General features: G+C 38.4%; 1 protein-coding gene across 6 annotated transcripts in view; it reads right to left on the bottom strand.

The window, feature by feature from the left end:
- diaph2 (diaphanous-related formin 2) overlaps positions 1–23,764 on the bottom strand; it is a 285,969-nt gene that overhangs the window by 207,906 nt on the left and 54,299 nt on the right. For all 6 annotated transcript variants that reach the window (XM_058396724.1, XM_058396725.1, XM_058396727.1 and 3 more), the window contains one exon: positions 5,699–5,838. In XM_058396724.1, coding sequence (XP_058252707.1) covers positions 5,699–5,838 — 140 coding nt within the window. The remainder of the gene's footprint in view (positions 1–5,698; positions 5,839–23,764) is intronic.

The raw sequence follows: 23,764 nt of genomic DNA, 5'->3' as shown, positions 1-23,764 counted from the left end.
AGCAGAAAATAAACCTAAATGATGTTTTTTCAACTTGAAAATTAGAAAGATTTAGAAAGGTTTTACACAGGTAGGGTACAAAGATTGTCTTAGGGGTCAGTTTTGACCCGCCAGCTATTAAACCATTTATACACCACAAAAACTACAGACACATCACTGACACATACTGGCACACACATGCACACTCCAACACACACACACACAATTAAGAAACTAAGATCGTGTGATTGATCTCTCATTTTCCCCCCATGACCCCACGCATGACTCAGACAAAATAAAATTAATTTCAGACAAAATAAACATGTCTTGAAAGCATTATTTATTATAGGAAATGCTTATATATAAGTGATGTAGAATGCAGTACCCTAGTTGTCTTTTTGCCAAAGTCATAAGTGCTTGTTTCAGTGCTCAGCATGTTGCAGATCTAATTAATTCAGGCGTCCTGGAGGAAGATGACAACACTGATTTAGAAAAGGAGGAGGTATCTGAAGGAGAAGATTGGAAAGAACCCAGAGAATGATTCCTCATCTTCAGATTAATAAAAAAAAACCCAAACGGACAGAGAAAAAAACCCAAGAAATGTTTTGTCAAAGAATAGCAAAATATCATGGTCTTCTTTACAATATGGCAACCAGGGCAGGATGGCAGCACAAAATGTCATGAAGATGACCCCAGGGTCGACAACATATGCTGTTTCCCATGCCTAGGACATCATCTCAACAGTTTTCATGTTCATTACACCAGCCATCAAAAAAATCATTGTTTAAATGATTAATCTACATGGTTTCCAGAAGTATGTAGACAAGTGGGAAATCATGGATGAGACTGACCTGCATGCCTACATAGGGTTGCTAATCCTAGCAGGTGTGTATAGGTCCTGAGGTGAGGCTACATCTAGTCTCTGGGATGCAGAGAGTGGAAGAGCGATTTTTCATGCCACAATGTCAATGAAGGTCTTTCCCATTTTTTTAAGAATGTTATTATCCTGGCTTTGACTATATTATAGTTCATGTTGTCAGTAGTGACACCAAGTGGCCGCTTGAGAGAACTGTGTTACCTTTAATAATACATCAGCCATTTTGAATTTCAGAACTCATGGTGCAGAGCAACGAAGTGATTCCATACCCATCCATCTTGTATTTGGCTCTTGAGAATGCAAAATCTGTAAGTTTAAATAATTAATTCATAGAGATATATATTTGAAGACTGTTTACATATGTTGTGTTCATAGAATGGGATTTTGATGCTGGACTGGATTTGCATGATTATCATAACATGTCTATGTGCAGTTGTTTGAATTTGTTAAGTAAGAGAAAATGTATGCATTATTTGTGTTAATATATATGTTGCAGTTTCACAAATTGATCTTCAGTAAAGAGATTGTGGAACCAACCTTTGTCTACAACCTTTACTGGGGTTTGTTTAGCTCTCTGCCGAAGCACCACACAAAACGCAAGCTAGGGGCAGAAGAGTGAAAAGATTTGATCCTATCAAGAGACTTACAGTGGACTACACACACTCCATCTCCAACAGATCCAGAATGTCGCACTTATCAAAACACAGCCGGGATTCCAAACTAGAAAACAGGTCGGAGGCTAAATCTTCAACCTGCAATGCTTTATCCACACGTCGTTCTCACACGTCTAATGCAAGCCAAGCTGCAGCAGAGGCACACAAAGGCAGAGGCCGCATGCACAAGAGCTGAGTTTGCAAAGTGTCAGATAGATTTGGAGATTGAAAAGTTCAGGATTGAAGCAACGCTAAACGCTCTGATTCTCATCGGGAGAGATCTTATCCGTGCACATAAGGTCCGCAAACAGCGAAATGGACCCCACAATGCTCCATACGCTCAACTCCCTGACCTGGGATGGGTGATTGTAGGAGATGTGTGCCTCATTGGAGCTCACAAACCCACAGTGAGCACTTTCAAAACTAGTGTGCTTAAGAATGGCAGGCCCAACTTTCTCACACCTTGCAAAAACAGCATCTGTTCTAAAGAAACATTCACCAGTGAAGATTCCAGACTTTTTATAAGGAGCGTAAAACAATCTAATGATATTGGGAAGCATATCTTCAAATGAACCAATGAAGACAATATGCTCGCACTTTCTGGAGAGGATGAGGCTTTCCTGGACATTATGGACAATGAATTCACCAAAGATGCTGAAGCAGCTCTTGCAGCAGCAAACGTGTTGGAATCAGCCGCAAACTGTTTGGATGACTGTTCTGAACGGGGTAGTTCTGTGGCTGCTGATGAATACATTAGAGAACACTTTTAGAGAACACTTACTTAACTTTGTTAAGTAAGAGAAAATGTATGAATTATTTGTGTTAATATATGTTGCAGTTTCACAAATTGATCTTCAGTAAAGAGATTGTGGATCCAACCTTTACTGGGGTTTGTTTAGTTCTCTGCCGAAGCACCGCACAAAATACAAGCTAGGGGCAGAAGAGTTATGGTTTGATAACCATAAGTCAAGACCTGCAAGATGAGTGACAGACAAACTGGCTGCCATAAGTGAGGTCTGGAAGAAGAGGGTGGAGCACCTGCCATACCTATACAACCCTGGGTCTGAAGTGACAGTGGATGAACAGTTGGTTCCATTCAGAGGTAAACTTTTTGCACATTTTTATTTTCATATCTGTAATTATTTTTTCATGATCTGTATATTACAATGTATCTTTTGTCAAAAGGTTACTGTGCTTTCTGACAATATATGCCCAGCAAGCCAGCAAAGTATGGCATCAAAATATGGGCCTGTATATTGTGGCCTGTGATGCACAATCCAGCTATGCTTGGAAGATGCAAGTGTACACATGGAAGCTGACCAATGGAGGCTCAGAGAAGAATCAGGAGATTCAGGTTGTACTTGATGTTACAGATGGACTGAGGGGTCACAATCTCACGTGTGACCATTTTTTTACATCTTATGAACTTGGCCAGCAGCTGCTGAAGAGAAAGATCACCATGGTTGGCACAGTCACAAAGAACAAGCCTGAGCTGCACCCTGCACTACTTTCAACAAGGGTGAGAGAGGCCTTCACCCCCACCACCACTCTAGTTTCTTAACTCCCAAAGAAGAACAAGAATGTGGTCCTCCTGAGCACACAAAACAGCAGAGATCAGAAGTCAGGAGGACAAGAAACCAGTTATCATACTGGACTACAACCCCAAGAAAGGAGGTATAGACAACATGGCCAAGGTGATTGGAACTTACAGCTGCAAGTGGATGACTGTGCGCTGGCCCTTGATCATCTTCTATAACATTATTGATGTGTCCTCATACAATGTCTTTGTGATCTGGAGCCAAATCAACCCTGCCTGGATTCCTGACAAGTGGAACAGGAGGAGGGTGTTCCTGGAGCAATTGGGTTACTTGTAACCCCACAAATTCAAAGGGAGCAGCTCCCTCACACAGCAGTCTCTGCAGCACTTGTCAAAGCTGTTCAGGCTGCTGAGTGCTTCTTCTGTGTTATGTGAGGCTGCAGCTGGGGCAGGCAAATGGAGGGGATGCAAATTCTGTCCCCCCAAAAAGGACTGTAAAACAAACACTATGTGCTTGATGTGTAATATATATCTCAGCAAAGTCTGTGCTACTGTCCCACATGTGCTAATTAGTTAGTGTTGCCAAACGGTTGATAGATATTGTATTTATAGTCAGGCTGTTCTTATTATAGTTACTGTTTGTCAGCTTGTTTCCCTTCAATAAAATGAGTTCAGTAATCCTTTCCTACTGCTTTAACTTTTTAAAATACTGTCTTGCTAAAAACATTTTACACCTATTACTATTAGCAGTAGAAAAAGTAAACATGTACAGTAGTGCCCTGTTGTATGTCGTTTTGACTTACGCCAATTCTGACTTTACTTGCCCATCCTTAAATATTAAATTGAAAAATTAACTCCAATTCACAGCGCTTTACACAACCTTATGTCGGTCCCTCCATCGCATAATAAGAAAAAAATGAATTTGAATAATTATAGTATCGGGCTCAAAATATTGAGGGGGGTCTGAATACATATATATATATATATATATATATATATATATATATATATATATATATATATATATATATATATATATATATACACACACACACACACACTATATATATATATATATATATATATATATACACACACACATATATATATATATATATATATATATATATATATACACATATTATATATATATACACACATACGTGTATATATATGTATATATATATACACCATACATATGTTTGTATGTATATATATATACACACACTATATTGCCAAAAGTATTCGCTCACCTGCTTTGACTCGCATATGAATTTAAGTGACATCCCATTCCTAATCCATAGGGTTCAATATGATGTCGGTCCACCCTTTGCAGCTATAACAGCTTCAACTCTTCTGGGAAGGCTGTCCACAAGGTTTAGGAGTGTGTTTATGGGAATTTTTGACCATTCTTCCAGAAGCACATTTGTGAGGTCACACACTGATGTTGGACGAGAAGGCCTGGCACTCAGTCTCCGCTCTAATTCATCCCAAAGGTGTTCTATCGGGTTGAGGTCAGGACTCTGTGCAGGCCAGTCAAGTTCATGCACGCCAGACTCCGTCATCCATGTCTTTATGGACCTTGCTTTGTGCACTGGTGCACAGTCATGTTGGAAGAGGAAGGGGCCAGCTCCAAACTGTTCCCACAAAGTTGGGAGCATGGAATTGTCCAAAATGTCTTGGTATGCTGAAGCATTCAGAGTTCCTTTCACTGGAACTAAGGGGCCAAGCCCAGCTCCTGAAAAACAACCCCACACCATAATCCCCCCTCCACCAAACTTTACACTTGGCACAATGCAGTCAGACAAGTACCGTTCTCCTGGCAACCGCCAAACCCAGACTCGTCCATCAGATTGCCAGATGGAGAAGCGCGTTTCGTCACTCCAGAGAACACGTCTCCACTGCTCTAGAGTCCAGTGGCAGCATGCTTTACACCACTGCATCCGACGCTTTGCATTGCACTTGGTGATGTATGGCTTGGATGCAGCTGCTCGGCCATGGAAACCCATTCCATGAAGCTCTCTGCGCACTGTTCTTGAGCTAATCTGAAGGCCACATGAAGTTTGGAGGTCTGTAGTGATTGACTCTGCAGAAAGTTGGCGACCTCTTCGCACTATGCACCTCAGCATCCGCTGACCCCGCTCTGTCAGTTTACGTGGCCTACCACTTCGTGGCTGAGTTGCTGTCGTTCCCAAATACTTCCATGTTCTTATAATACAGCTGACAGTTGACTGTGGAATATTTAGGAGCGAGGAAATTTCACGACTGGATTTGTTGCACAGGTGGCATCCTATCACAGTTACACGCTGGAATTCACTGAGCTCCTGAGAGCGACCCATTCTTTCACAAATGTTTGTAAAAACAGTCTGCATGCCTAGGTGCTTGATTTTATACTCCTGTGGCCATGGAAGTGATTGGAACACCTGATTCTGATTATTCAGGGTGAGCGAATGGGTGGGATGGGTGAGCGAATACTTTTGGCAATATAGTGTGTATATATATATATATATATATATATATATATATATATATATATAGAGAGAGAGAGAGAGAGAGAGAGAGAGAGGGAGAGAGACTAAGACAGATAGATTTTTTTACTCACCTCAGACAGACATGAATTTGAAGAAATGCATTACTACAGAAGTTACTGACCTGACAGGATTGCTGGTTAGAGACACACGCAGAGACTCAAGGCAGTTGAGCAACTTTTCCTCAGTAATGCCAGAGCGCAACTCATGCACGTATTCCTGTGATGACAGCGTACACTCATGTTTGCTGTTTCTCAGCCCACCCTACAGTAATGAGACCAAATAAAGAAACATTTACTTAGAATTTACACTCAACATCCACTTTAGCATTAATTCCAAAATGTATATCAGACTCGTGCCAAACTGTCTTCCATTTCCCAAGGTTATTGGCCTTCTACTGGACTAGAAATTCTACATATATGTTCAATGTATTTCAAGTAAACAGATTCTTCCAGATTCTTGATTTATTCGTGCTGTGTGATTTTAATCCATCTTCTTCCTAGAATTTTTAATTGATGCACAGGGATGTTTACAGTCTTTGCTGGCTTGCAGTCTCTGGCTCAATAGCTTTCTCTATTTAAGTGTTATTACATAAAGCTGTTTTGTTATAGACCTGTATTTTAATACTTCTGAGTCATTGAGTCAGGGTTGCATGCAAAAAATATCAAGTGCAACAGCCAGATTCAGTCAGTAAAATTTTATAGCCAATTTCCTTATAAAACAGCACAAACTATACACAAAACTACAATTAATTAGCAAATGTACAAAAAAGATTAAATACTGTTTACAGTTTTTTTTTATTAGATTTTTTTAATTCATTTGTTTCAATGTGCCTAAAATCTTTGAATATTTAGTGTAAACTCGAGACTGTTTTGTGTAAAAATCCCAGCAAAATCGATAGTATGTGAAATACTCAAACCACACCATCTGGTACCAACAACCATGCCATAGAGACCACATTTTTCCCAATTCTGTTATGAGGTCTTTGGAAATGCCCATGAATTCTGAGAGCTTTTGGAAAAAGATTTATCAGCATTTAGTCTAGTGCAATATTCAGAACACACAGTCCTGCACACATGTAACAAGACCAAGACATACATCATACTCTAGGGTTGCATTTCAGAAGGAGGAACTGGAAACCTTGGTGTCATTAAGGGTGACAAGCAGGGAGGCAAATAAAAGTAAGTTCTTATGGAGCAAAAACTGATAGCTAGTCAATGACTCCAAGTACAGTTCAAAAACTAATTGGAATGGCCTAAAAATATTCTTGAATGGCCAAAGTCTAGTCAAAGGTCAGACTTAATATCAGTTGAAAACCTATGGCATGACCTGCTGCCTGGGTGAACAATACCCACTCTGGTAGCCACCTTTTCATCCTTATACCATTGCAGGAAGTTCTAAGCAACAGCCACTCACACATCACAAGTGAAGCTTCTTTCTGGAAGTCATTCAATTACTGATCTGTTGAACACATACACCTACTGGCTTGCATTTAAGTAGTATTCCCTTAATTATAATAACACACAAGTTAATAAATATTGCAAATTACTGGTAATTTGGTAATTACTCTGTTAACATTTTTGCTGATGTATATGTTTCCGATATTGTTAAATGTTTAGATGTTACGTGGCAATATTCATAACCTTGGACGTTGAATTTGTTGTGTAGACGGTTACTCAATGAACCCAAAAAAAATTACAATAGGGAACCAGCACCTTTGGATCCCTAAATATAGTTACATGTGGTGATTTGCAGGGTTGAAGCACTCCTTAATTAGCAGGACAATAAAGAAATCATAAATTAACATACTTATCAAGTTTCATAATCGCTCAGTGCTAAATTCATGAAATATCTGTTGAAAGCTGATTGGTTGAAATTGGTCATGGTTTTTACAATTAAAAATCCCATTGCAGATTAAACATATGAGGTACACCAATTTTAAAACACATTCAATTCCTCAGAAACCCATTTGGACTTGCAGACATTCTTTTACTAAACATGGCTTTCAAATTTGGTTTAAATACATATACATAATGAACTAGAGAAGTGATGAATTTGAGAAAACCTGCTTCATTTTCTTATAACTGTGGCAGCCAGATTTCAAAACATTTTCTGATAATTATTAATTATCTCCCGAGTAGTTGGACACCAAACTAGTAAAGACTGGCAAAAAGAAAAAAGCTCAAATATTAATTTCGCAGGATTTCAGCAAAGGAATTAAGTTAAGTAAAGAATTAAGTAAAGAAAATGTCACTGTACAACTTAATTTCTAAGAGTTTGCTGGTTTTGGTGCACAAACACAAATAGAAGGGTCTATATCAGAAACGAACATGTATGGAAGGACAGAACGTCCATATAACTACTTAAAATTGAAAAGCCATTCAATTCATGAAATCATCAAACATTCACTAATGCAGTAGGTCATAGATGGCCCATGCCAGATCTCAGCTCAATTACACTTTTGTGTGAATCTGCAGTAGCAGTCACATAGCTGTGTGACTAAATTAGGGACAAATAGGCAGAGTTCGTTTACAATTTGTTAACTAACTGAGGGTTGATAACACTGGCACCAAGCACACAAAAAATTCATTTCTGATAAAGAGATGTAGGTGTCACTGTAGTCATGAAGCTGTTGGAAGTTCTCCAATACACCATTTGCAATTAATGCTAGGTGGTGGACCATCTCCCTTCCTTTTACTACTCCTGAACCTGTTTGCTGTGCTATATGAGTAAGAGAGAGATTCTCTGTTATTCTTTTAGCTACATGGACAGGGTGGACATTTACATGCAAAAAAACCTTGGTCATTCACTTTTCATTTCCTAAAAACATTTTTAAAAATGATCAACGGGAGTCATTTCACACATCTATTAATAAAGCAATTTTCCTGTTTCTACTTTACTGTACAAAAAAGAATATATCAAGCAGACGAACGAGAAAAATGACACCCATTTCAAAATAGCCCTATTGCACAGGCACCATTTATACGTGCTCAGATAGCTTAGCCCTGGATCAATTGGCAATGGCCTTGGAATCTTACTCTAATATCATTTCAGATATGGCAATGGTCTGTCATCTTAGTAAATATCAGAGTACATGGTTCAAGAAAATGGGGAACAACTGGGGGTTTATGCAAGAAATATAAGCAGCATTTTTGTTTGCTGAACAAGGCCTAAGTTCTCTCTTGCACGTTTGTGTCACCTTTGCACTAGGTGCTATGCACATAGTGCAAAAGTGAAACAAACATCTTAAAAGAAAGCTCACCAAACACAAACCAAGACAGCAGCGCAAGTATTTTTTAAACTAAAAAAAGTTACAAGTTTTGTCTGAGTGTTGGAATAGTTCAGTCTCCCTAGAGCCTAATGGGTAGTCTGGCAACACCGGTTTAAGAGCATTTACAAGTTGTATGCAGTTGATTTTTGCGTGTATAGTGTTAAAACTAATAAACGTCGGTTTCCATTACCATTGCACAAAGCAACCTTCTGCAGCTTTGAAGTTAATTTCCAGTTGCGATCAGCACTTGCCACTGACATAAATCATACTTGGTATGTGTCATAAGACTATCTACAATAATTATAAGCAGAATATAGTAAACAATAACTTCCTAATTAGGCACACAATGGAATAATCTTAACATAATTAACACATCACACACTTACACACTTTCCTCCAGGACATTTTTTTAACGTTGGAATATTTTTATTTGTAAAATAAATAAATAAATATATGAATAAAAAGTACACTTAATTAATGAAAAGGTTATGGTAAAAGTTATGTTGTTTGTTATTGGAGAGTTAACAAAAAATAGATTAGCCAAAAAATAATTGATAGACTAATAAATAACAATAATAACAATAATAATAATAATAATTTGAAAGACAAAAACGTTAGACTACTTGATAAATCTGAAAAATAATCGACAGGTAATACAAATAAGAGTGCACCACAATTATTTGCATTCCCCACAGAAAACAGTCACTGTTTAGAATACAGTACAGAACCACAGTAAAACTGTCCAAAACTTTAGTGCAAAACAATGGCTTGGCTGCAAAACATGAAATTAATCACACAGCAAGACCTAATTCAAAAAAGCAGTGTAATATCTAAGTGAGAGCATTTTATTTAAGTAAAATAAATTAAAAACAAAATAGAAAATGTGGTGTTAAGATTCATACTAGCATCACTGGTAGAACAGCACAGCAAGCTAGGTGTAGCAGCTATGTACACATCAAATGTACAAACAATCTTCAATGCAATTTTGCAAACTTAATTTGACTTCCTAATGTCTCTATAACAAAGCCTTCTTCTTAGACGTACCTATGTGTGACATTTATAAAATAAAAAACATATGGGAGAGTGGTGGCACAATGGTTAAGGCTTTGGGTTACCTGTCAGAAGTCTCAGGACCAGCAACTGCCAATGGGTCTTTAAGCATTGGCTATATCATGACTGACCCTTACATTCAAGCTGAAATAAGCAAAGAAAATTTTACCATGCTGTAATTTTCATGTGATAATTAAAGGCTTTATCTTGAATGAACTTTAATGACATCCCATTCTTAATCGATACGGTTTAATATGGAGTTGGCCCACCCTTTGCAGCTATAACAACTTTTCTGTGAAGGCTTTCCACAAGGTTTAGGAGTGTGTTTATGGGAATTTTTGACCATTCCTCTAGAAGCGCATTTGTGAGGCCAGGCAATTGATGAGAAGGCCTTGCAGTCTCTGCTCTAATTTATCCAAAAGGAGTTCTATTGGGTTGAGGTCAGGACCAAAGTTGGGAACATGAAATTGTCCCAAATGTCTTGGTATGCTGAAGCATTAAGAGTTCCTTTCACTGGAACTAAGGGGCCAAGCCCAACCCCTGAATAAACAACCCCAGACCATAATCCCCCTCCACCAAACTTTAGACTTGGCACAATGCAGTCAGGCAAGAACCTTTTTCCTGGCAACCGCCAAATCCAGACTCATCCATCGGATTGCCAGACAGAGAAGAGTGATAGTCACTCCAGAGAACATGTCGCCACTACTCTAGAATCCAGTGTCAGCATGCTTTACACTGCAACATCTGACACTTTGCATTGCACTTGGTGATGAAAGGCTTGGCTGCAGCTGCTCTGCCATGAAAACTCATTCCATGAACCTCCAACACACTGTTCTTAAGCTAATCTGAAGGCAACACAAAGTTTGCAGGTCTGTAGCTCTTGACTTTGCAGAAAGCTGGTGACTTCTGTGCACTGTGTGCCTCTGTGGTTTTACATGGCCTACCACATTGTGGCTGAGTTGCTGTTGTTCCTAACTGCTTCCACTATATGATTGATGAGTAGTGTGATTGATGTGCAAATACGGCATGTAAACAGTTATGATATGGGTGGTGTTATAGACAAGTGTTGAGTCTCGAGTTCAGAACAGATCAGTTCACACAGTTGAGTGTGTGTGTGTGTCAGTTTGGTACAGTTCAGTTCTGGATGTTTAGGAACCTGATGGCTTGAAGGAGGAAACTGTTACACAGTCTGTATGTGAGGGCCTGAATGCTTCTGTAGCTCTTTCAAGAGGGGTGTGTGGGGTCATCCACAATACTGTTGGTTTTGCAGATGCAGCGTGTGGGGTAAGCATGGTCAGGATGGGGGAAGGGCTTTCCTCAGCCTCCTTAGAAAGTAGAAACGCTGCTGGTGTTGAGTGACCAGGTAAAGTTGTCCGCCAGATGAACATCAAGGAATTTGGTGTTCTTGACGATCTTCACAGAGCTCAGTGTGGTGGTGCTGGAGATGCTGATCCAATCCAGACTGACTGAGGTCTCACACTCAGGAAGTCCAGGATCCTGTTGCAGAGCGAGGTGTTCAGGTCTAGCATGCTCAGCTTCTCAATTAGGTGCTGAGAGATGATTGTATTGAATGCTGAACTGAAGTCTATGAACAGCATTCGTGGTGTTGGAGACACATGCAGAGAGACAGCACTCTCTACCTCCAATGAATGGCACTGCTGCCACCAATGCAATGAAATTCTCTGCAAAAACATTATGACCACCTGCCTAATAATGTTAGTCCCCCTTTTGCTGTCAAAACAGCCCTGACCTGTCGAGGCATGGACTCCACTAGATTCCTGAAGGTGTGCTGTGATATCTGGCACCAAGATGTTACCAAAAGATCCTTTAAGACCTTCATGGATCAGACTTGTTCAGCACATCCCACAGATGCTCAATTGGATTGAAATCTAGGGAATTTTGACACCTCAACCTCACTTTTGTGCTCAACAAACCATTACTTAACCATTTTTGCTTTGTGCCACACATATTATCCTGCTAAATGAGGCTGCATTGTTGATGTTAGCTTAGTGAATATTCATTGTTTCTGTGATTGTGAGAATATTTTTGGTTTTATCAAAACCATTGCAAATGTTTGTTAAATATTGATGATAACTGAGAAGTATAACAAGGATGATTGACAAAACATTGCTGGTTACCATGCGTGTCAGTTTCTAGGAACTTTGTTAAAATGTAGATTCCGAATAAGATCTTTATTACTAAATTACTACAATAAGCAGACTTTGACTGCAGAAGTGGCTGAGATTACAGTCATAACTTGAGCTACGCTACCTCATTTTGATCCTACTGTGTACCTTTGAACAAAGTTCAATTAATCGAAGATCGCATGGTACAGCCTAGCCTAAAGAAATGTGCACACATTTGTACTTTGACATTTTGTTTTGGTTTAAACATCACATAAAAATGTGCATAAGCTCCTGACCTTATTGATCAGCAGTGTGAGTCAGTCATAGACTTACGCTATTACGCTGATATTCATTACCAGCCCCTTGTAATGCACTGTTTGTTTTGTAGCAGAATAAAAGACTCCAGCAAGCTCCTGGTGGTCCTCTGCCTAGAGCTAAGTCTGGAATTCAGTACTTATTTAGGTTTGGGGGTTTGCCTGTTTTGGTTTTCAGATGGTTTTTAGGTATTAACTTTATATTCAAGCTGCTTGCCCTTAAAAATGAGGTCTCTACTCCTCACCATGAGTCGCAAAGTGCTCTATTAAGATTTTCCCAGTCTTTTAAGCATATGTTTCAGAAACATCCTTGACAGTGACAAAAGAAAGAGGGTAGGCCACTTGTGTTATTTGTATTGTACAAAGCTAACCAAAATTCATTATGACAATCCTGCAGAGCTTGTGTTTGGACATCCAGTTCATAGTCCTCCAAAACATCCTAAAGAGCAATTTTTATTAGATGGTAAATTAAATTATTTAAGTACATTTCATAAAAGGCTACAATGCTTAGCATCTGAAATTTGGGGGCTTTCTCAAAATGGAATGAAGCAGTTGTAGAACAGGAAATAATTTCTCAGGATATTTAAGGGTAATGGTTTTGCTCCTCCTTCCAGGTATTCTTGTCCCATATGTATAAACAAAAATTAAGAACAGAAAAGTCTCATTAGGTGGTTCTTAAGTGCAAAGCTAATAGAGCTTAAACAAAAGAAAGATTGCAAAAGAGCTGCTTATAAGACAGACAGACAGCATAAGGTATGGAGGTATGTAGTAACTCTTGTACAATAAGTTTCACAAACATAGTTTATTCTTTGGGGTGGGTGCTTGTATTTACAGATAGAAATACTTAGACAATCAACAAATAAGCGCAAGGAAGCTTGAACTGGGCTAACAGATTCTACACACACACACACACACACACCACAGATTCAGTGAGTTGAGAACACAGATCTGGGTAGCATTATGTTCAGTCGTTCAAATATATGATATATACAAATAAACTACACATCCAGTCATGCTGACAAAGTAAACAGATAAAGCATACAGAGTATTTACAGCTCAACACTACAAACAATATACATATACAATATATATATGTAAGTCTAAAAAAAAAAAAAAACATTGTCAATGTTTCAAAGCAGCCATAATTGAGAACAAGGTATTTTAGCCAGTAACATTCAAGAATGTTATTTTTATTTTTTTATTTTTTTTTCAAAAATGCAAATATGAAAATTATCATCTGATTAATATCTACTTCCACGCAATGCTTTTCTTATTTTCTTACTTCCTGCTTTTTCAAGTGGCTCACTGTGTCTTTCCTTGGAAACTTGCATACATTCAAATGGAATTGCATCTCTGCTAGTTTGGAAGATAAAACAATGCATAACATATCAATTTTAAAGTCAATAAAGTCATCTTGCACATCTCTTCTGACATGATACCCAAGCCACACCAAAGCATCTCACAGACCTTGCCCAGTGGTCTGTTAAATCACTCTGTCCACCCTGATATATCAGATGTGTCAGTCTACAAATGCCCACCTGCTTTAAAAAATATATTGTGCCTTAGGACAATAAGCCTTCTTCCGTAAATGACTATCAACCTGTAGCCCTCACATTGTTAGTCATGAAGGTCTTAGAGAGACTCAACAAAAACTCCATCTGCTCCTCCATCCCTGTTACCATCAACCCACTCCAGTTCACCTTCCATCCAAATAGGCCTACAGAGGACCGTTCAGGGCATATGTTCTTTTCACTCCTTTGTTCTTCGTACTGATTCTTTTGCGTTCACTTATTTGCACTGTGTAAATAAAGCTTGCAGCGTTTGTTAACCTTTTGTGTGGTTTGTGTGTTTGTGCTCACCCTTCAGTTGCTTTGTGCTACAATATCAAGAAAACATCTGTACCACCTGATACTGAAGAAAAAAAATAGGATCTCTCCAGTGATCCTGAGAACTTTCTATGCTAGAACTACAGAATTATTGACTCAGTACAGCTCAGTGTTGGACAGCAAAGCCCTGCAGAGAGTGATGTGCCTAGCTGAGCACATCTCCAGGCTCTCCCATCTCTACATGACATCTACACCAGACAATGCAGTACCAGAGTTGCTAAAATCATCAAAGACTCCACCCACTCTGGTTATTGTATGTTCAGCCTGATGACGAAAACGGAGAAGCTAAGGAAGAGCTTCTTTGTACAGGCCATCAGACTCTAGGTCACCAGTCAAGACTGGTGTCATTATCATTCAACACAATGCACTCTTACTAGAGGTAAATCACCTGCACATTTGTTACATCACTTTCCATCCTGAAATATTTTCACATTCTGGACTAATATTATATGTAACAATTGTATATTGTCTTCCACTGCATCATTTTCAATTACGTCTTCTTATGTCTTATTATTTCTATTCATTCTATTGTAAACTAAACCTCTTAAATTTTGAGGAGGAGCAGGCCAGGTTTTCATTTTACTTTAAGTTGCATACTGTATATACTGTGTATGTGACAAATAAAATCTTGAAAAAAGAAATTTAAATAAGAGAGATTAGGAATACCATAGCTTCAATATCACCAACCTTAACCACTTAACTTTGTTTTTAAATATTTAAACATTTACCTTTGCAGGCATGTGTCAAACCGATAAAAGAAAGAAAAGACATTATTAGGCAATGGTGTCTGGTCACATTCTTCTGCTAAGGTGTTATATAATACATTGAACCGTCCTGTGTACTAATATAAGACTTTCATTATTTTAACAAATCTATATTTGTGCTCATGAAAATATGACCAATTCTTACTTTTAAAATGTCTCTGACAGCCATCTTTAAGGTGTTTACGATGCCATGCCTGTATGGCTCAGCCTTAATTAAGAAACTAATGTAAAGTGTTTGTTGTATTTTTCTTGTTGCTGCACCGTAGGATGCAAACCTCTGTATGTCCTGTACATATAGCAGAATTGACACCGTGATGTTTGGGTGAATCATCAATTAAAAATTACTGCACAACAGAAAGGTACAATTAATTGTAATAGGCAAAAAAAAGAAAATGGGGAAGGATTAAGGTTATTCTGTGCTTCTAAAAACCTTTATGACATAAATAAATACAGGCAGCAAAGAACTGGATGAGATGGTGACAGAAATATATTATATATAGTATTATTATACCATAGATTATTAATTACATTTAATAAAAGAAGTTAGAGCAGGCAAAACAGAACTTAAAATTTTCAGCAACTTTGTGACATATTCCTGACAATTTTCAGGAATTTAGGAATTCTTAAGCTCATTTAGGTGAAATTTATTAGTGTTGTCAAAAGTAGAAGTCTGCTGACCAGTGCTCAGAATGACTATGCCAGCAGTAAGAGAAAACTCATGTATAATTCCTTGCTAGTGTAAAACTATTATTTAAACCACCAACTACAACTGGTTAAATAGTAAAACATTAATACCAATATTACTACTATATCGCTACTTTTCATAATAATCTGTGTAAATATTTACATAAAATCATAAATAGGCTTTTTGATTTCTGTAGCTCAGATAGCTGGACAACAAAGATTTTGTTTTCCTGGGTAAATTTAGTAACTTTCTGCCAGAGCCATGTGGAGGAAAAAAGCATATGGCTGCACCAGATCAAGGACAAGATGGCAAGTACCACCTTGTCACAGACTGCTGATGAATAATTCAACAAATCTACCCTATGATATCATCAAAAGAAAAAGGACAGCCAGAGGGAAAGTAACACTACCTAAACAAAGCATTGTTTATTTTCTATTTTTTGTTGTTCATATTCAGAACCAGGATAAATTATTCAAATTGTGCAGTGTACAGTAATAAAGCAAACAAGGATATGAAAAAGCATGTGGAATCTACGAGCTGTCTCCATGTCAGTGCTGTGGCAAATCTCAAAACCTTACACAAAATGGACCCATGTTTGCTTTATAGTCATGTGAACAAGAGGGACAAATCTGGCAGGGGTGCATCTAAATGCTGGATACATGTTTCTTAGGTGTTTGTGTTTAAAGGTTAAACTGGTTACGAATCTGGATTCTAACCATGCACAGTACTGTGCTGCACTGAGAAAAAATGGTTAGGTCAGTGCCATGGCAACAACATAGCTTTTCCTTCTCCACATACACATTTTATAAGGGTTCTACCTTAATTTAAAGACATTTCCTGCCATCTGCTGGCCAAATTAGTCAGAACACCACATGAAACATAGGATTTGATACTGCAAAAGTATTGCATATTGTAAAAACAATATTCAGAATGTGCCAAATGTTCTGTGACAATTAGCAGATAGTCAAAGACAGTGAAAGAATTCATGAAATCTAACAATTCTTCAGGATATACTTTATCTGTCCCTCTCGCCAGTAACCTAGGCTTGATAAAACCACTACTTCATAGGTTCAGCCATTCAGGGAAATGGTTCTTCTGATGAGCACAGTAGCAGCTAATCATATTATAAAGCATCTATATTATTATATTCATCTTTATTCAAAAGAATTTAATTCAAATCGAATCAATCTTTCTCTCTGACTGACACGCATGCAAGTGCACGAGCGCAACACACACACCCCCACCACACAGGAGTTGCATATACTATATGATAATGAATTCACTATTCATCACTGTATGGAAAAATCAGCAAAGCAGGTAGCAACTTACTTTACTGCAGTAGTTACTATACTAAGTTACTATAAAAGCAATACTGCATTCAAGCATAAGAACTTTTTCCCATCTGTGAAACATAGTGGTAGTAGCATCATGGTTTGCTATGATTGATGGAACAATGAATTCAGAATTATACCAGCAAAGGAAAATGTCAGGATTGTTTCACTGTCTTACCACATAGAACTTGTGTTAACATTCCCCCTACACTCATTTTTAAGTGGATAATATAACTCTGCAAAAAAAAAAGAAGAAAAAAAATTAGCACCTTGGTATAAAGATCACTTATGCACCTAAAAACAGACCACTAAAAAAATTATGTAAATGTGTAAACTTGTACATAGGCATGATTTTTTTTTTTTCATATTTATTGGGCCAAATGAGTCAGGTTTTAGGCCTAGATTGACAAGAACAAATGGTTTGGTTTTCATGGTTTGGTTACAGATTTTCATGTATAATGCTTTTTGCCAGCAATAAAAAGCAAAGGCAGTTTCTCTCAACAATGAAATAAACATTTAAGAAAAAAATATATGCCTTAAAACACCCAGCAAACCCTGAAGTGGATGTAAGCACCAAAGGAATTGAGACACTAGAGAAAGCAGTTGGTTGTACACACCTTGATTGATCACATTGTAAGGATAAAAAAAGAAAGAAATCGATCTATCGAAAGAAGTTAATCTATACTTGTCAAGGTGTTTGGCTAAGTAAGCTTTGATAAAGTCACATTGAGAGCTCATGGCACAACCAAACCAAAAGAAAGCAAAAAAAATACCATTCATTGTAAAGCTGCATCCCTTTTAAACTACAGAACTGTCCTGCATATTGCAAGAGACAGAAGGCTTCTCACATACAACCAGTTGATAATTCACATATTTCCTGACTACAATGCAGATATCAGCAAGTGATGTGCAGTCTTCAATGAATCAAAAAAACATTCAGTCCTTGGATAAGTTTTATCAGGAGAAGCCCAGCTTTATGGCAAAGAAGTGTGACACAGATATGATCCCCAAGCTGGTAATAGTGAAGAAATTTCACAAACATCCCTGGGCAAAACCATTCAACTAGTAGAATATTAGCCTGGAATATTATCCCTGTTTTTTCTTGCACTCTCTCCCTTCTCACTTCTTATACCTCAGTGTTGGGGCACCAAGCCAACACCTCAGATTTTCTCCACGTTCCCTAGACTTTACTCTCCTGCTTCACTAATGTCTCCCTATGCCCTGTCTCTTACCATCCCATGAAAAACCAGAGCTGAGGCAAAATCCAGGCAAGTTTATAAATATTACAGGGAATTCAGACACTTCCAGGGTCAATGTTCCCTCAAAGAGGGACCTGGGATTCGACAAAGATCACTAATGTCAGAAAATGTGTTTTGTAATGACAAAAGGAAGGCAGGAAGACACCTATGGATTTAGGCCAAGTACATCCACTGTATGTGTAATAATTCACAAACAGTCCCAGTTCACAGTTGTGTGAATATAATAATTTTAAATGCAAAAGGTCTTAATCAAATAGTTTAAGAGAGTTGTGTCCCACCTACAGCAATTTTGAGTTAGACATTTTTTCTAGAAGTTATCTACAAACACTGGGTCAAGGAGCTTTTTCACACAAAGCTCAGTTCCAAATGCAGAGCAGCAGCTATACTTGTTCATAAATATGTTCCCCTCATTCAATCAAACAGAATTTTTAAATGGAAGATATGTAATTGTTGTGGGAAAGCTGTTTCAACACCATTTTATAATAGTACACTTATAATGTAATAATACATCTGGGCATCTATTTTGGTGAACAATTTTTAGTAATATGTTTGGTTCTACCGATAATCTGTATATGCATAACCTGATATCTCTATACTATAATCTTGGATGGGTCTTCACACTCTGTTTCAAAATTAATTCCATCAGTACAAACAACTGAGGCATTCATAGACACACAAACTCAGAGGAATGGATAGTCAAGAATCCTACAAAAAAGAAATACTCCATGTGATAAGGCATTTTTAGGGATAGACTTTTTTCCTTCCTCGTTGACGCTTTTATAGTGAGTGCAATCATGGACTGCAAGTCTAAATCAGTTCTCTGAGTTAAATATATGACCATGTTTCTGTAATGTTGGATCCTGCAAAAACAACAGGAAGAATGTTAGGATGGCTCTGACCAAGGGATAAACCTCTCATACTAGAAAAAGCCCCTTTGTAAACCTATTGCTCTAGGTCACTGGGCAAGACAAGATGGCTAGCCAGCAGGATAACACCCAAGGACCTTTAATATTTACCCTTACGAGTCTATAGTCCTGCATGCGGGACCGCTTGGATTTTTTTCGTGCTACTATGACAAGAAGTTACAATACTCCACTATTTATAGTCATTCAGAAAAGAGAAAGACATCATTCTAAACTGCAACAGGTATACTTTTATTTGAATCCGCTTACAATAACAAAATGTTGTGATTTTCTAAATGACATAAAACAGGACGTGCTTTCTGCTTCCTCAGCTCTGTGAACTTATCTGGAGCATGTCGCAAAAATGAAACAAAACTCAACGCATCATTATTGAACAGACACGTGAAATATGTCCATGGAAACATTGAAATGTCTACTTTTAAATGGACTGATTTAAAATGTTTGTGTAATATGCACAAAAACTAACAATAGGTACAGCATCTTATTGGTGTTAATCTAGATACACCCATTTACAGCGTGCACTATTCATTCGGTAATTATCAGTGTGCAATATCAAAGTGTGTTATACGCCCACCATTAATGCACAGTGGCATTCCACTTTTATAGATCCATTGGCAGTGGGTCATTGTCTCCCCAGATGTAACAATACATCAATATTCATGATGACATACATTCCCATGCATACAGCCTTTTGCAAAAAAAAAGTGTCATACAAATGTTAATCAATGTATTGTTTGATGTGAATGAATGAACAAGATGGTTTTAACAACATTGAAAAAAAGAATCAGGTCTACATAATCCAGCACACAAAGTTTGCAAAAATATACTTAATTGTGTTTTTCAGACCTGTCTCCAAATCTCAAAAAATCTGCTTTATTACTCAACACGTTTAAATGCAATTTTCTCAAAAATACACACATGTACATGAATGTTGCTTACATATTGAAGCAGAACTTGAATATAAGTGTAAGATGTAGTGCAAGCTAGAAGAAGTAAAGTGTTCATGGAAGGGGTCAGATTCAGGCCGTTTTTTGAAGGTGGTGACAAACTCTGTTGTCTGGATTGAGGTTGGAAGTTTATTCCACCACTGCTGGGAGGGCCAGGAGTAGTACACTGCAGTAGTACAGTTTCGCAAGCACCTAGTTACTGTGTTTCATGATCAGTTAGATAAGGGTTGATTTTCTTGATGTTATACAGAATAGACCTAGTGGACCATTCATTTGATGAAATGTGGTCTGTGAAGCTCAAGTGGTCACTGAAAGTCAGCCCAAGGTTCTGGCTGAACTGGTAGGCTTAAGGGTGTCTGAGCCAAGCCTGTGATTGAGCTTAATTTTGCAGTCCTTCATTCAGTCACGAGACAGGCAGGCAGAGATGCGTGTTAAGAATGGACCTTAAAGTTGGAAGGACAAATAAAGTAAATGTCATCAGCACAGCAGTAATAGCCATGAGACAGCAGAGATATAAGATAATATAATGTAAGAGCTGCTCACTGAAGAATCTCATTTGTGAGTAGCTTAGATTCAGATACCCCTTCGCTCCTTGATGACTCGCCAAAGATTCCACCCAGTGACGGTGATGCCTAGATCAAAGAGAGCTGACAGGATGATCTGATATTTCACAGTGTCAAAAGCAGAAGAGAGGCAAGTAAGATGATAATAGGTGATCTTTAGGTTGATCTTGTTAGTGATAAAGTCTCATTGATGGAAAGCATGTATCGTCTCCGTGGAGTGTGTGCTTTTGAAGGTAGACTGCTTGATGACTCCAGAAGCTTGTTCTCTGTGAAATGTGGATAGTTGATTGAAAAGAGCTTTTTCATGGTTTTTAGACTGGAAAAGGAGGAGGGAGAAAAGTCTGTAGCATGAACGGTGATGAGGCATGGGAAACTTTGTGTGCCCTGAAGAAAGACAAAAGGTCTCCCTAGGTTAATCACCCCTGCCTTATGATCTTAGGATAATAGTTGTGTCAAGAAATTTGTCAAATATTTGCTTGGGCTAAGAGGGGCATCCATTGGTCAGGGTTGCTCTGACTCTTCCTGTTGTTCACAATACAGTTGAAATTAGGTAAGCGCAATCTAGCAGAAATTAATAGCCTCCTCAGTCACAGATTATGGGTCCATGTTGTCACGGCCCCTGTGGCCAAACAACTACAATTCTTGTGTAGTGCTTCATCCCGGGTTGTGCCCTCAAACTGGGGGGAGTACCATTAGGGGTGGAGGGAGCATTGTGGTGGGAGGGGGTTTGGGAGTACTAAAATTTAATGCAAAACATCTAATTGCTGACAAAAGAAGAAGGGTGAATTCTTCTGCATTCATCTGTTCAAATGTAGCCAAACTCATTAGATGCACATCACTGTGCACATAGCCTTAGAACAGGTCTAGTTAATGAGTGACAATCCAGAGCCAGGAAGCAGTCAAGCAGGCTAATCTGACAGTCTGCTAGCTGCAATGAGTGGCCACCAAGGGACTGTGTCTGTTCCCCAAGCAAAACAAAAACGTATAAACACAGAAAATTTGTTTTGCTGATTATCCTAAAATTAGAACATAGTTGAAGCACAGCAAGCACCTTCGACCTGAAGCTAGGACTATTAAATATAAAATCTCTTTCATCTAAAGCACTAAATGTTAATGAAATGATCAGAAGTTTAGTGTTCTATGCTTAAGAGAAAACATGGATTAAACCAAATTAGTATGTAGCGTTGAATGAAGCTTGTCCGCCCGGTATATATTTTCAAATTCAAATTTTTATTTGCCACATACACAATCCTACACAGTATGATATGCAGTGAAATGCTTACATGACTGTTTTTGACCCATGAAAAGGAAAAAGGAATAAAGATGTAAAATGCCAAAGGAAAGAATAAAATACAAATCTACAGTTTAGAAAATGTTTACAGTAAGTAAAATAAAATATAAAAATATGGTATAAGAAACAATCTGTAGAAATATGTATAAAAATGTAAAAAGTATCACTGTAATAAATAAACTGTATAAAGTGTGTGAAATGGGCAATGTGCAGACAGTCAGGGAGTGAAATGAAATGATGAGCAGCAGTGTGGTAGCAGCAATGGTATACGAAACAATCTGTAGAAATATGTATAAAAATGTAAAAAGTACCACTGTAATAAATAAACTGTATAAAGTGTGTGAAATGGGCAATGTGCAGACAGTCAGGGAGTGAAATGAAATGATGAGCAGCAGTGTTATTGTCCATCTTTAAAGTACAGCTGTGCACAGTAGTCCTCTTTTTATGTGAACAGGAGCAGAAATGTGCAACATATGTTTTATGTTTTTGTACTTTCGGATGTAGCCACTAAAATACGTCTACTGACAGATTTCCAGGGCCATACTCCAAATTCCTCTGTAAATTTGCAGATTTCATTTAAAACCTGGTTGTTTCTGGTCTGTGGGACCCGTGTTCATTTTTTATCAAAAGAAAAATGATATGATTAATTATTTTTTCAAACTCACTGGCCTGTGAAGAACATACATCAGAACACATTTTCAATGACCACACACTGTACACCCCCCCTTACACATTTATATTACATATATTATTACATGTTCAGGTCCACTGGACCCGGGGCGAATAAAAGTGTGAAAATTGTAGGTCATGTGTACCTACACTGTCCTCCTCCTGTCTGGGCCTGCTGTTTCTATTTGTGTGTGTGTGTGTGTGAGTGAGAGAGAGAGAGAGAGTCATCACAAGTAGGTGCCCTGCCTCCCCCTGTTTTACAACCCTGGGCCTAATGTCACCATTGATTAGCAGCTGATGCCATTTAGGGGCCACTGGTATAAATATGGTATAAATATCTGGGTTGCCTGCAATGCCACTTCCTCATATACCTGGAACTTACAAGTCTACAGAGGGAAACGTGATGGAGGAGCCCCTGGGAAGAATCAAGGAATGAGAGTTGTTCTGGACATGACTCAAGGACTCAGTGGACACATCACATATGACATTTTTTTTTTACCTTGCACAAACTGAGACAGGAACTCCTAAAGAGGAAGCTGACCATGGTGGGAACACTACGAAAAAACAAGTCTGAGCTCCCACTCCAACTGCTGACTACAAAGAACAGGCCTGTCAACTCTTCCAAGTTTGTGTACATGGCTGACACATCCCTGGTATCCTATGTGCCAAAGAAAGGCAAGAATGTGGTACTCATGAGTACGCTGCACAGGGATGGGAGAATCTGAGGCCAGGAGCATCAAAAACCAGAGATCATGGATTATAATGCCACAAAAGGAGGGGTGGACAACATGGACAAGCTGGTGACTGCCTACAGCTGCAAAAGGAGGACCTTATGCTGGCCGCTGGTGATATTCTTTGACATATTGGACATCTCAGCGTACAACGCCTTTGTCATCTGGATGGCACTGAACCCAGAGTGGTACAGAGGGAAGCTCCAGAGGAGACTCCTCTTTCCTGAGGAACTGGGAAAGGCACTGTGAGACCTCAAATCCAGAGAAGACAACGTGTTCCAAGAACCCCAGCCTCTGCAGCCATCATGAGGAGGATTCAAGAGGAGAATGCTGGTGCCCCATCCACCCAACCTACAGAACCACCATCTGCAGAGCCTGTT

Source organism: Hemibagrus wyckioides, linkage group LG08 (assembly GCF_019097595.1).
Source record: "Hemibagrus wyckioides isolate EC202008001 linkage group LG08, SWU_Hwy_1.0, whole genome shotgun sequence".
Lineage (NCBI taxonomy): Eukaryota > Metazoa > Chordata > Actinopteri > Siluriformes > Bagridae > Hemibagrus > Hemibagrus wyckioides.
The sequence above is the reverse complement of the archived record's forward strand: the minus strand, read 5'-3'. Positions and strand labels throughout refer to the sequence as shown.